We start from the raw sequence: 12,544 nt of genomic DNA, 5'->3' as shown, positions 1-12,544 counted from the left end.
GACTGCAGGAAATGATCCCAGGGAAGTGGTGTTGAAATGAGAATTCTGAATGAGGGCCTCATTTCAAAGCAGCAAAGGACTGCACTGGATTTACCCCGCTGGGCAAAAGGTTTCCCAGATATTTATTAATCTCAGGGCATCCTGCTGGGTTTCTGCTCCGGAAATACGAGGGAAAGGAAAGCTCTGTTGGTTTCTGAATGTGGAAGTCTGGGTTGGTCATTCATTACCTGTGTAGTTTGATAATTACCCATTTCCTAGGTAAATTGCTTCGGACATTTACTTGGAGGTAGCAGATTAATGAAGTTCTTTGCAAACTTCAGGAACCTGAAAAACTCTGAAGATTCTGGAACTCAGTTTTCCAGGTCAGCAGTTATTGGACTGCTAGTCATCCAGCAGAGAGCACAGATTTGTACCTGAGCTGGTACAGAATCAGTCAAAACCTTCCTCACAGCAACACCCGTGTGGATCTTTGAGGCCACTAAATTTAAGTAACAAAAATCCTGAGCAGTCCAGTAAATATCAACCTGTGATTTACTGCCCAGGAGCAATAAAGGCTTTCGAAACAGCTGATACCAAGGCTGCCAAGGGCAGTTCAACGAGATAACACCACTTCTCTTTGGCTGCCTCCACAAGTTAAATCATCAGAACATTTGTGAGCAGTCAGAGATGCCTGGAACTGAACAAACTGTTTCTCTTAGCACTTGTTCCATATTGGCACAGCTCCACTGGCTCCAATGCAGTAATATTAATTTATAATGCTGTAAAAGGAGGCTTTGGGTGGATTTTTGTCCCAGGATTTGGGTAGATCCCACACACAGACCTGCACCTCAGCCCGAGCTCTCTGGGGATTGATCTCCCATCCTGTTTGCTCTCAGTGTCACCCTCACCCTGCCAGGGAGGGATAGCATTGTGAAAATGTGCATCATTTCTTCTGATTCTGCAAAAATTCAAGCTATTTTCATCCTTCCTCAGAACTCTGTATGGATTTTATCTTGTTGTCATGGCAGAGGAATGGAACAATCCCATTGCTGGGACCTCCATGCCAGGCAGAAACGTGTCCAGACCGCCCTGAGGATGCAGAAGCCTCTTTTGCAAAGCTGAAAAGACTTTGTAATAAATCATGGAAGACTAATTCTAGAGATAAAAATAGAACTCTTTATTTTCTTACAAAACTGCCTAGAAATACTCAGATAATGCACAAATTGCTTTATACATTGTAATGGGGGTACATTTACATGTGTGAGCATAACAGAGGAGAACAAACAAATGAAAAACAAGAGACAGACCAACAAATAGTAAGAACCTGCATCAGTTCAGCATGTAAAAAAATAAATTCGGGGTTATAGAGATATAAATCTGCACTTGAAACTGCAAAAGTGTAAAACCAGTGAGCAAACAGCCAAAACCCAGCATTGCATTGGGAAGTGACAATTTTAACCTTTAGATATTGCAGTCTCCACTAGAAACAGACCCCTTTGACATGTTTAGGGTCCTTATCTCCTGTGAAATTGTGCTTTGAAACATAATTTTATGTTACTAATCTAATGTAACTATCCTGTTAGGATAATCATCATTTCCAGTGGCAGAACCCATAGGATTCCAGTGGTTCCATTTCCAGATCAGGCCTTTTCATGCAGTGAAAGGCCACTGAGTTTTTACAATAGAAGTGGGATAAACTGGGTTGTGCAGGAGCTGGAGGAATGGAAATCCATGGGGAAGAGCAGAGGGTGTGCCAGGCACAGGACTGCAACTGTTCACACCAAAGCAATAAATCCTGCCATGTGCATTTGTCCTTATTTCCCTCCTCCCAAGGCAGTGAAGAATGCCAAGGAAATCCACTTCTTTAATTATCCCAATTTCCCAGCCCAGTTTTAGCCTTTTTCCAGACTCCCAACTCCCTTCTCATGGCACTGGTAATTTGATAAGGACTGAGGCAGTTTCCTTTCCCTCAAGCTGATTTCCCAAGCTCTCCCACTCCAAGCTGCCAAGGCCAGTTCAGCTGTGATTGGTCCCAGACTGGAGGCAGCTCTCCCCAAACTGGGCTGTTAAACAACCTCCCATCCATAACCCTCCAGGGCTCCTCATCCTGTAAATCCCTCAGCTGCACTAAATCCCTGGATTTCTACAGGTCTATGAAAGCATTTGACATTTTTCTTTCCTTTTAAGCACATTTTCCCAATAAAACAGTCTGGGAGCTTTTGCTGGTGCTATTCCTGGCTCAGCACTTGTGCAATCCTTCCCTGGTTACTGGAGCCTCCACAGCTTTGACTTCTCCAGTTGATGGTTCTCTCTTTTAAGAGGAAGCAGCAGCAGAGCTCTCCTTTACTTTTTGCAACCTGTATTGAACAAAAAAAAAAGAATCTTTATAGTGATTATTTCAAAGCAAACAGCACAGAACAAACTTCAGTTAAAGGAGTGAATATTCAGATTATAATTGGGATTTTTTTTTCCTGTGGTGTTGGATGGAAAAAAAAATAACTTCCCCAGTATTGAAATGTCCTTGATTTCTAATAGGAGGATTTAATTCTAGATCAGAGACTTGTTTTTTTCAATTTAGGTTGTTGTACAAATAAGTTATTTGTTAGCTCATTTATATAGGCTTCTGAGAGAGAAAATCCTACACTCAAAAATGTGTAAGTTGCAACACTGCCTGACTATTTACAAACAGATTTTCTTTGCCCTTCTGCCTCAAATCAAGTTTTGCTATCTGAACTCTGTAGTGAGCAGTTCCTTCACTAAGGCATCTTCTTTTTAATCTGCAAATTGATGCTCAAATTCAAATGCTCTTTTCTGGGAAATATCTTCTGGTAATGCAGTGGAGAAGTCCTAACAAGACACTGGCTGTTATTTTCAGTGGCTGTACTTAGATTTCCCCCTTTCTGACCTGCAACATGCACAGAAAGCATGGACATAAAATTAACTCCAGAGCCACGCGCTGTGCGAAATGCGGGATATTTCCTGTTAAAATAACGAATCGGGATGGCTCTGGCACTGTGAGAATGAAGAGGAGACAAACACAAGTTGTTTTCTTCCATAAAAATCCCAAAGCAGGTCCCAAAAAAAGCCTCCTGTGTGCAGGAGAGCCCCGTGCACAAACCTCATCGGCGGCGGAAGGCGATGGGCAGCGCCCGGCTGGGGATGAGGATTCCCGAGTGCAGCGTCTCCACCGGCTCGTGGTCCGTGGCCACAATCTGGTATTTACGGATCAGCTGCAATAAAAGATCCCCATTAGCGTGCTGGGCTCTGGATCTGATTAGCTGGAGGAGCAAAACCCCCCGAAAATCCCCTTTTTGGGTGTTTACCCAGCAGAGGGCCAGGTGCAGCTGCAGCTCTGCCACGCGGCGCCCGATGCACATCCTCTTCCCGATGCCGAAGGGGACGTGGGAGAAGGGATGGATGGAGCCCCTCTGGAGCCAGCGCTCGGGCCTGAACTCAGCCCAGCCCCTGAAATAGTCCTCGCTGCAGCCCAGGGCATGGCTGTTTATCATCAGCACCGTCTGCAGCAAAGCAAGAGAGAGAAGAGCGTTAGAAATCAGCCCTGAGCTCCCGAGGGAGTCAGCTCGGCATGGAAAAATATGGTGCAGCAGCTTCCTCAGGAGAGGTCATGTAATTCCTGAAAACTTAATTGGAACATAGAAAAGGTCATTGTTTCCTCAGAGAATCACAGGAAAATTTGAAATATTTTGAAACAGCTCATCAAAATGTTGTCAGGCAAATATTTCTGTCTAAATCCAACAGCAGCACAGGTAGGAGTGGGTTTGTGTTTATGGGAATCCTGGGGGTGAATTCCTCATTCCTTATCCTGGGCCTGGTACTTTTGCAAAGCCAATTTGAGACTGAACTATGAGCAGCTTCTGTGGTTTAAAGGGGAGTTAATAAATGGAAAAACATCCTAAAGAGCTGAATTAATTGCCTTACCCCTTTGGGCAGCACATAATTTCCCAGAACCATTTCTGTGTCGATGGTGCGAGAGGTGAAAGGCACTGACGGAGTCAATCTGCAGGGAAAGAGAACAATGGGTTAAATTCCCAGCAATTTGCCTTCCTTTATCTCTCATATTTTACCTCAAACAGCAAAGTGAACAAAATCCTGTGTACTAGAAAATTCTTTCTCCCTATAGCACACAAGCTGGTGAAAAGCTTGGTGATGGTTTTGCCAGTTTTTTGGGAATTTTACCTCATGGATTCTTTCAGACAGGCTTTTAAGTAAGGCATATTCCTCAGGCTCTCAGCACTTGGGCTCTTCTGAGCAGCCAGAACTCTCTGGATTTCCTGGAAAAGCTTCTGCTGGACGTGTGGATTGCGGGAAATGTTGTACAGAGCCCACAGCAAACTGTTGGCTGTCTGGAAGAAGGCGAAAAGAAAGGTTAAATCCTCCTTTTGTGGGGACAGAAGAAGTTGTCAAAACTTCAAAGCAACATTTGTGGCTGGTCACAGCCTTATGGAATTTTGACAGCCTAAGGGATTGTGAGCAGTCCCCATTGTCCTCCAGAATTAAAAATCCAGTGATTTCAGGTAAAAATTCCTCTGCACTTGGGCCACTGAGGCAGCAGCAGGATTAACTCACTTCCAGGCACGCTGGTGGTCAGGTTGTGGAAGGAAGGGGGGAGCTGGGAAGATTTTAAAGCCTTGGGAAATCAGCTTTACCGTCTCCACCCCGGCGATCTGCAGCTCTGCGATGGCAGCGTAGAGCTCCTTCTTGGAGAGCTGTCCCCCCGAGTAGATGTCACACAGCAAATCCTCCTGAGGGTTGGCAGAGTGCTTCTGCAGCCGGCAGTCGATGGAGTGCTTGGCTGAGGAGGGAGGAGCAGCACAGGATTAATGGAAAATCGCTCAAAATCCCATAAAAATGCCAGCAACCCCACGTCCCACATGCAGGGTTTTAAAGAAGTGCCGAGCTGCGCTCTATTTTCCAGCCGTGGGTAAATAGTGAGTGTATTTGTACTGAATAAAGGATGGTATTTTCACTTTTAAAACAAAATACTCAGACCCCAAAATCCCTTTTGAACAGAGGAGCTCCTGCAAGCTCTTGGGAATTCTGCTCTCTTAAATTAGGGGAGGAAATTGGTGATACGTTGAGGGAAATATTCAGCAACCAGGAACATGAGTGTGTAAAACTTATTACCTGGGGTTTTCAAAGGGGATCAAGGTGTTAAAAAATCAAAGGGACTTAGCACCAGACCCCCTGAGGGGAAATGTAAACCTTGGGTTTACCGGGGGAGGGCACAAAGATGCCAAATTTCAACATGCTGGGGATTTTAAAATAAAAATAAATAGATTTTGCTCATGAGTATCCCCACTTTTAAAACCAGTTCCTGGAAGGAATTATTCATTTTAAGTGGAGGTGTCAAACTGTTTTTTCTGAGCAAAACTGGTTTGAAGTGTCTTTCCTAAAGCACATAAGCTAAGAGGCAATAAAATGAGTGCATGTGTGGCTGGCAGGACAAAAAGCCTTGAAGTATCCAGGACTCAAACACCAAGGGAAATATCTCAGTGTTACAACCTTACAAAAGCTTTCTCAACCTTTAGTTATGCCTCTCACTGTTTAAATTAATGAAATTTTAAAATATTAAAAATACAAACTTCACATCTGGAGTTTGAGAAATTTTTAAGCTTTGAAGGCCAACTCATTTTAAATAGCCAAAAAATGATGACAAAAAGCCAAACTGCACCTTATAATTTAAATTACTGCTGGTTTTAAGATTTACAACCATGTTCCAGGTTGTTCAGAAGAGCTGTAATTTCTTTTTTTTTTAGCAAACATGGTTTTGTTGCATGCACAATTCTTGTTTCTCAAGAAAACAAGTCTTTGAGGGAAGTCCCTTTTCATTTGTACCCTTGCCTTTAAAGAGATGACACATTTTTAATTTCCTTTTATGACAGATTAAAGTGGTGCCATCACACTGCTGGCTGCCAGAATCCTGGGATTTCCCTGGGAATTGGATATTGCCCCACAACCTGGGTGTTAGTCGTGGGAATAGATCTGTGTTTAGGTGCAACAAATGTGTTTTAAGCCGTGCTGAAGGCGGGGATTAACAGCAGCAAGTGTGAAAAAATCAGTTCCAGCAAGGAGAAAACAGAGATAAAGGGAAAGGAGATAAACTGGGTTTAAATAATGACCTGTTTTAAATATATCATCCCAGGCTTTAGTGTGAGCTTGCCAGACTTTGGTGTTCAGCCCCTTGTGCAGCTCCACGGGGGTCACCATCATCATTCCAAAAGTGCCCATCATCTGTGGTGGGAAAGAGGGTGGGAAATCTCTCTTTAATCTCTTTAATCCACCTACTTGCAATCCCTGAACAAAACGAGGCTGGAAAGTTGGGGGCAATTTTCAAGAAGGCAAAATTATGGTGGTTTTTCCATCCTGGACAGAGAGGATGGGCCTCAGTCCACTTAGGGGATATCCAGCCAAAAATTAGGGACAGCCAGGAACTTCCTCAGCAGGGAACTCATCCTCTTTATTTTAGGCACCTGTTGAGAGTGGGACAAGCAACTTCTTGGCAGTGCCTCTCTCTCCCTTGACAACAGATGGAGGTAAAAACTGAGGCAGGGCTGGCTGGCTCTGTTTGGTGACTAAAATTAGGCAGGTTCCTACCCCAGAGCCCCAAAGGCACGGCAGTTCTGCCTGCAGGACTGACTAACCCCAAATCCTGAGTGTTTGCATAATCCCCACAAAGGCAGCAGTCCCACCCTGCAAACAGCAGGGTTGCACCACAGGTGCCTCAGAGGGGAGCAGAGTCACCCAACCAAGCTGACAGCTCTCCTTCCAGGATTGCCCTGATGGGCACACAGCATTTTCCCTGTCAGACTGAGGCATTTCATAAAGGAGGCAGAAGCCCAGGATCAGCTGGGCACTACAGGACTCATTTGGGACACGTAGCACAGAAGCCTGAGCTGCTTTTTCCAGCTGCCTCCTTTAAACTGGTGCAGCAGGGCTAGAAAATCACCACAGCCCCAGGAGAGGCTCTTCTTACCGTTTTTACAGCCTTGATGAAGTTCAGACTTTCCTCTTCTACATCCTGCTGCAGGAGGCCAAACCTCTTTCCGTAAAGCACCAGACAGATACCTGTTGTTGGGCAATATTGTAATTAAATGATATAAAAACAAAAGGGTGCATGGGATGCATCGTTTATCACCAAGGAATGGCTTGGATGAGCCTTCTGAAAACGTCCCTTGACACAGAGCTGTTAGAGCAGCACTTGTAAAACACCTCCTGCTCGTTGGCCTGGGCCCCATCGAGGGTTTCCAGCTAAGGGCCCTTACAGGAGTATTTCTGCACAAGTTAGGATTGCCACTGATCCCCACGAGCAGTAGATCTGGATATTTGGCACATATTTGGTGACTTTACTGAAGAGAACCGAGTGGCAGGAGAACAGGGCTTGGAGAGGCCGTCTACTCCAGCATTCCCTACTCCTTTCCACAGCCACAAACCACTTGCAAACACTGGCAGCATCCCACACTCACCACTTTCCTCCTCTTTCCACTTGCCTTTTTTTCCTCATTTTTTTTCAAGCTGTCACTTCCTATTTCTCCCTTTCCAAACACAGCCATCACCACTGACAGTGGAAAAAAAAACCACTTTGAGGAGCTCAGTCCAGAGGCTGCTGAGAGGAGCCAGCCATGAGCAGCCAGGTCTGGCAGAGCTGGTTCAGTCACTACACCCAACCATCCCTTTTTTTGGGAATCACAGAGCCAGTTTCTGCCCTGTGTCATTCCTGGCACTTTCCTCAGTGTGCTCTGAAGGGTTTCCAAGGATGAGGCTCTGCCTTGGTAACTCATTCCAGTGCTTCTCAATCCCAATGTAAACATTGGAAATGGGATTTTCCAATCCCTGCCTACTGTGAACACTCTGCTATTGGAATAGTTCATTGATCCTGCACTGATGATAATTAACAAATATCAGATGGACAAAGAAAGGCCGTGTGTTTTCTGATCCCACTCCAGATAAATGAACCAAAATCTCCCCGGTTTTTGGATTTATAAGTCACTGGAATATTTGAATTTTTTATAAGCCATGCAGGTAGCTCAACAGAAGAGTTTCTGTCCATGCTGATGAATTTTGCACTGACAGTCCCCTGGCTGCTCTGCAACTCTCTTTCTGTGATATTATAGCTGAGAGTTTGGAAATAATCAGCCAACACATTCATCCCTGATCATATTTTAGCTGAAGTGCCCTGGCAGGTGCACCCCAGGCAAAAAACTACTCACTTTCAAATGACCATTTGTTGAATTCTGAGTAGACATCTTCCATCTGTCCATTGTGGTCACAAATTTCATCTATTCTGTACATAAAGTCCTCCAGGACCTAAAGGGTGGAGAGAAGAGAGAGAAAAGAAGGGGATAAAATTACATAAACTAATAAAAATCCGGTGTAATTCAACATTTCAGCTGCCTTTTCAGCAGATAACAATCTTGCAGGAGAGGAATCCTTTTGTTCCCTGTTCTTTCAACAAGATTCAACTTCCCCCTCTGTGAACAAATGTTTGGATCTGACACAACTCTCGTGCCACCGGTGCTTCGATGAACTGAGCTTCCCTCTGCAGGGGTGGAATCCTTCACTCTGGGGCAGCACGGGGGTTTCACAAAAGGGTTAAGCTGTTTATCACAGATGCTCCTTAAACTCCCTGAGGAGCACAGAGGTTAAGGACAGAGGTGTTCCCTGAGGGGAGGAGCAGAAGACTGAAGGGGTAAAGGCAAAAACTACCGAATGCAAGAAAAGCAGGGAAAAGCTGTTTGCAGGAGCCTGTACCCTTATGGAATAATCCTATTTTTCTGTAGAGACAATCTCAGCTACAGGTTTCTGTGTGGTCTCAGACCCTGGCAATCAGTTTGTGCTTGTTATTCCCTGAATGATCAGAGTCTAAACTCGTGGTTTTATCGCTGTGGAGCAAATCAACATCTATCCAGATAAACCGGATCTGCTTTAATTCCTCAGGCTGCCGAGGGAGCGGGGGGAGAGAAAGGATTTCTCAGAGCTCGGTACCTCATTGATCATCGCATCCAGTTTCACAACTTCCCCGGGCTTCATTAATTTCTTCTGGAAGGCACTTCTTACCCTCTGCCAGTCCTTTCCTTCCCTGGGTTGAAACAACCACAGCGAGGTTGGGAAGCAAAAAGCTCAAAGAAAAACGAGAGCAGGAGAAAACCCCAAACCCGCTGTGTGTGCACCACAGATGCTCCATCGCACCGACGGCACAACCGGGGGATCCTCGGGGACGGGGACCAGCCCCGGGGGCACGGCCACCCTCGGGAACGCAGCCCGGGCCCCCCGGTGCCCCCCGCAGCCGGGCTGGGGGCGGCCGCCGTCCGCAGCATCCCCCAGGCACCGGATCCCCGCACCCGCACCGCTCCTCCTCCACCCCAGGTCCTCCCGGTACCTCCCCGGGGCCGCCGGGATGCTGCGCCTGCCACTTACAAGATGAGCAGCCCGTAGCCCTCGTCGCGATAGTCGCGATAGGCTTTCCAGGGCTTGATCTCGAGGCGCTGCGGGCAGGCGCTCTCGCGGCGGTACAGAGCCTCCAGCAGGCACGGCGCCGCGATGTGCACCGAGTCCAACGCGCCCAGCTTCATGCGGAAGATCTTCCCGAACCTCCGGTGGTACTGAGCCTGGGGAACGGAAAAAAACCCGCCGTGAGTGCGGGGCGCTCTCCGCCGCAGCATCCTTATCCTCATCCCATCCTCATCCCATCGCATCCTCATCCCATCCCATCCTCATCCCATCGCATCCCAGCCCATCCCCACCGCTCCGCCGCCTCACCAGCGTCTCGTGCTGCCTCTTGAGCCCCCCCTTCCAGAGCACGTCGGGCAGGCTGCCCATCAGCGGCCAGCTGGGCGGCCCGGGCAGCGTCTCCGCCGGCCGCAGGGCGCTCAGCGAGGACGCGGCGGCGGCGCGGCCGCAGGTGCGGGCGTGGAGCCGGCGGAGGAGGATGCTGCAGCCGCCCATGGCCACGGTGCCGGCCCCCGGCCGCGCATAGGTGCATTTATAGCAGCCCGAGGTGCTGGACTTTCATCCGCGCCAATGGCAGCCCTGAGTGGGGCGAGGTGGGGCGGCTGCCCCGGCCCTGCCCGCGGAGCCCGCGGGGCAGGCGGGTCATGAAAGGGTTCAGGCGAGGCACGAGAGGCACCGCGCCAGCGCCTCCGCCCGCTGGGAACCCGGGATGCGCGGATGGGACCCGCTGGGAGCCCGGGATGCGCGGATACGACCCGCTGGGAGCCCGGGATGCGCGGATGGGACTCTCTGGGAGCCCGGGGATGCGCAGATGGGACCCGCTGGGAGCCCGGGGATGCGCGGATGGGACCCTCTGGGAGCCCGGGGATGCGCAGATGGGACCCGCTGGGAGCCCGGGGATGCGCGGATGGGACCCTCTGGGAGCCCGGGGATGCGCAGATGGGACCCGCTGGGAGCCCGGGATGCGCGGATGGGACCCGCTGGGAGCCCGGGATGCGCGGATGGGACCCTCTGGGAGCCCGGGATGCGCGGATGGGACCCTCTGGGAGCCCGGGATGTGCGGATGGGACCCTCTGGGAGCCCGGGGATGCGCGGATAGGACCCGCTGGGAGCCCGGGATGCGCGGATGGGACCCTCTGGGAGCCCCGGGATGCGCGGATGGGACCCTCTGGGAGCCCCGGGATGCGCGGCCCCGGTCCCCCGGAGGAAGGGACGCATCTCCGGCCACGCCGCAGGCAGCGACACCGCTGCCCGCCTGGCGCTCGTGAGAGCGCTCTCGTAGCTCTCTCTCGGTTTTTTTTTTCTTTTTTCTTTTTTTTTTTTAACTCGTGTTTTTGAGTCCGAGCACCCGCATGAGCGTGCAGGGGCTGTGGTGTTCACTCTGCAGAGCACAGGTGGCAGAATAGTTCAGTTTTCCCGCAGCATTTGCACTTTAAAAGGACGGAATAAAAAAGTGCGGGGAGCTGAGGAACAACAAGCTGTGGGGTGGGAACTGCCCTTACCCTGTCTGGCTGGGTAACCAGGAAAGGGCATGTGGGCATCATCGGAGAAGGCAAATTTCCCTTCACTATGAGTGTTGTTAGCCATTAAACCCTGACAAAAATGAGTTAATGCCAGTCTTTTAATCAGAAACTCCACAGAAATACTTAAAGAGTTTGAGGCTAAGAGAAGGCAGGAGAGGAGCAAGAACAGGTAAAGGAACCGAGAGGAGAGGAGAGAGAGGGAGAGGGAGAGGGAGAGGGCTGGATCCTGCTGCAAGACAGAGCTACCTGTAATCCAGTGGATTTCCAGGAAAGACAGTTTGGCTACCATGGGGATTGGATTTTCCTGCACCCCACACCACCTTTTCTCTTCTTCCAAGCTGCCCTTGGGAAATTTAATCCCCTTTATGTGAGGGTTTGACAGAAGCAGAGTGTGCAGACAATGGGTGTGCAGGACAGAGCATGATCAGAAGATGGATTTGACACATAAAGGCACACGTTTCAAAGTCAAATTAGTAACAATACAAAGACCAAGGCAGCAGTGATCAGCAGAGAGAAAATGTACAAAAGAAAAGAAAATGTACAGTGCAGAATTTTTCTGTGAGTTTTATACATCCTTCCCAATCCTGCCCCTCCATCCCAGTGATTTTCTGCAATGGGATCATACTCTGTGGGCCACGAGGTCAGAGCACTTCCCAGGCAGGCTTTAAAGTTTAAGCTGGTTCAAAGGTTTGCGTTTTTTGGGGGGAACACCACAAGCTGACATTCCTGTGATTTGTTTGCTTTGAAGCAGTGCTACTGAAACACATCTTGCTGTCCTTGGAGGCAGTTCAGGCTCCATTCAACGATAAGTTCTGAGAAACCAGACAAGAAGAGACAATTTGTGCCCTCTGCCTATTTAAGGAGTGAAAATGAACTCATTTGAAGGGTCACAGCTTCGTGCCTGTGAAGCGATGTCTTTGGAAGAGTCTGGAACAGGCAAGTCAAGACTAAACTGGGCACAGGTCAATTTTTCCATGTTCTTCACAGCTATGGGAAGGAAACCACCCTGTTAATATGAAATCTTCTCTCTCTGAAGCTGTTTTTAAATTACAGAATGGAAAAGGTTGTATTTAACTCCTGTGGCTGTGATGTAAGTCCCTGGCAGGGAAACCAGGGTGCTGGGAGCTCGGCTGGGCCTGGAGCTGGGACAGCTAATGATTGCCTCAATTCCTGCTCAAGTGCAGCTCCAAGGGCATTTGCAGCCTTCCCTTCTTCCTTCCTTTCTAAGAGATCTCAAACCCAAGGCTATAATTTTAATTTGTGACCTTTAGAACGTATCAAGGGTTATCTCCAGAGTAAAGCAAGAGCAGTTCAGTGTTCTTGAGCTGAATTTTGGGTGTATCCCTCCACTGAGGCACCTGGAACAGCAAAGGTGTCACCACTGTCCCACAGATGCCCATCTGCAAGACTTCCCAATATTTTCCAATGTAACAGCAAATGACAGCTATGAGTGAAAAATGAAAAACCCTTTTCAATCCTCCACTATGGCAAAGAAGATTTTAGGTTAAAGACCAGGAAATAGCTTCAGATCAAAACTAAAGAGCTGATCTTTCTATATTTCTCTTATGCTTTTG

General features: G+C 48.4%; 1 protein-coding gene across 1 annotated transcript; it reads right to left on the bottom strand.

Annotated features, from left to right (window-relative positions):
* Nucleotides 1–1,141: 1,141 nt before the first annotated feature.
* CYP24A1 (cytochrome P450 family 24 subfamily A member 1) lies at nucleotides 1,142–9,942 on the bottom strand. Its single transcript, XM_069034064.1, has 12 exons — nucleotides 9,757–9,942; nucleotides 9,415–9,605; nucleotides 8,983–9,076; nucleotides 8,208–8,304; nucleotides 6,974–7,065; nucleotides 6,120–6,231; nucleotides 4,647–4,792; nucleotides 4,177–4,343; nucleotides 3,919–3,997; nucleotides 3,303–3,497; nucleotides 3,098–3,209; nucleotides 1,142–2,336 (listed from the first exon to the last, which is right to left on the bottom strand). Exons 1-11 carry the CDS (start codon nucleotides 9,940–9,942, stop codon nucleotides 3,099–3,101), a joined length of 1,470 nt encoding a protein of 489 aa, XP_068890165.1. The 3' UTR covers nucleotides 1,142–2,336; nucleotide 3,098.
* Between the last annotated feature and the right edge of the window lie 2,602 nt (nucleotides 9,943–12,544).

The sequence above is a fragment of the Aphelocoma coerulescens genome, chromosome 20, assembly GCF_041296385.1.
Source record: "Aphelocoma coerulescens isolate FSJ_1873_10779 chromosome 20, UR_Acoe_1.0, whole genome shotgun sequence".
In the NCBI taxonomy this organism is placed as follows: domain Eukaryota; kingdom Metazoa; phylum Chordata; class Aves; order Passeriformes; family Corvidae; genus Aphelocoma; species Aphelocoma coerulescens.
Note: the sequence above shows the minus strand (reverse complement) of the source record. Positions and strands in the feature narration are given on the sequence as shown.

Excerpts from the sequence above, each read along its gene's own strand:
- CYP24A1 (XM_069034064.1), bottom strand. The coding sequence starts at position 9,942 with ATGGGCGGCTGCAGCATCCTCCTCCGCCGGCTCCACGCCCGCACCTGC. Across the intron at positions 4,793-6,119 it reads GGATGATATATTTAAAACAG|CCAAGCACTCCATCGACTGC; the intron begins GTCATTATTTAA and ends CTCCCTCCTCAG. Across the intron at positions 3,998-4,176 it reads TGTCTGAAAGAATCCATGAG|ATTGACTCCGTCAGTGCCTT; the intron begins GTAAAATTCCCA and ends CTTTCCCTGCAG.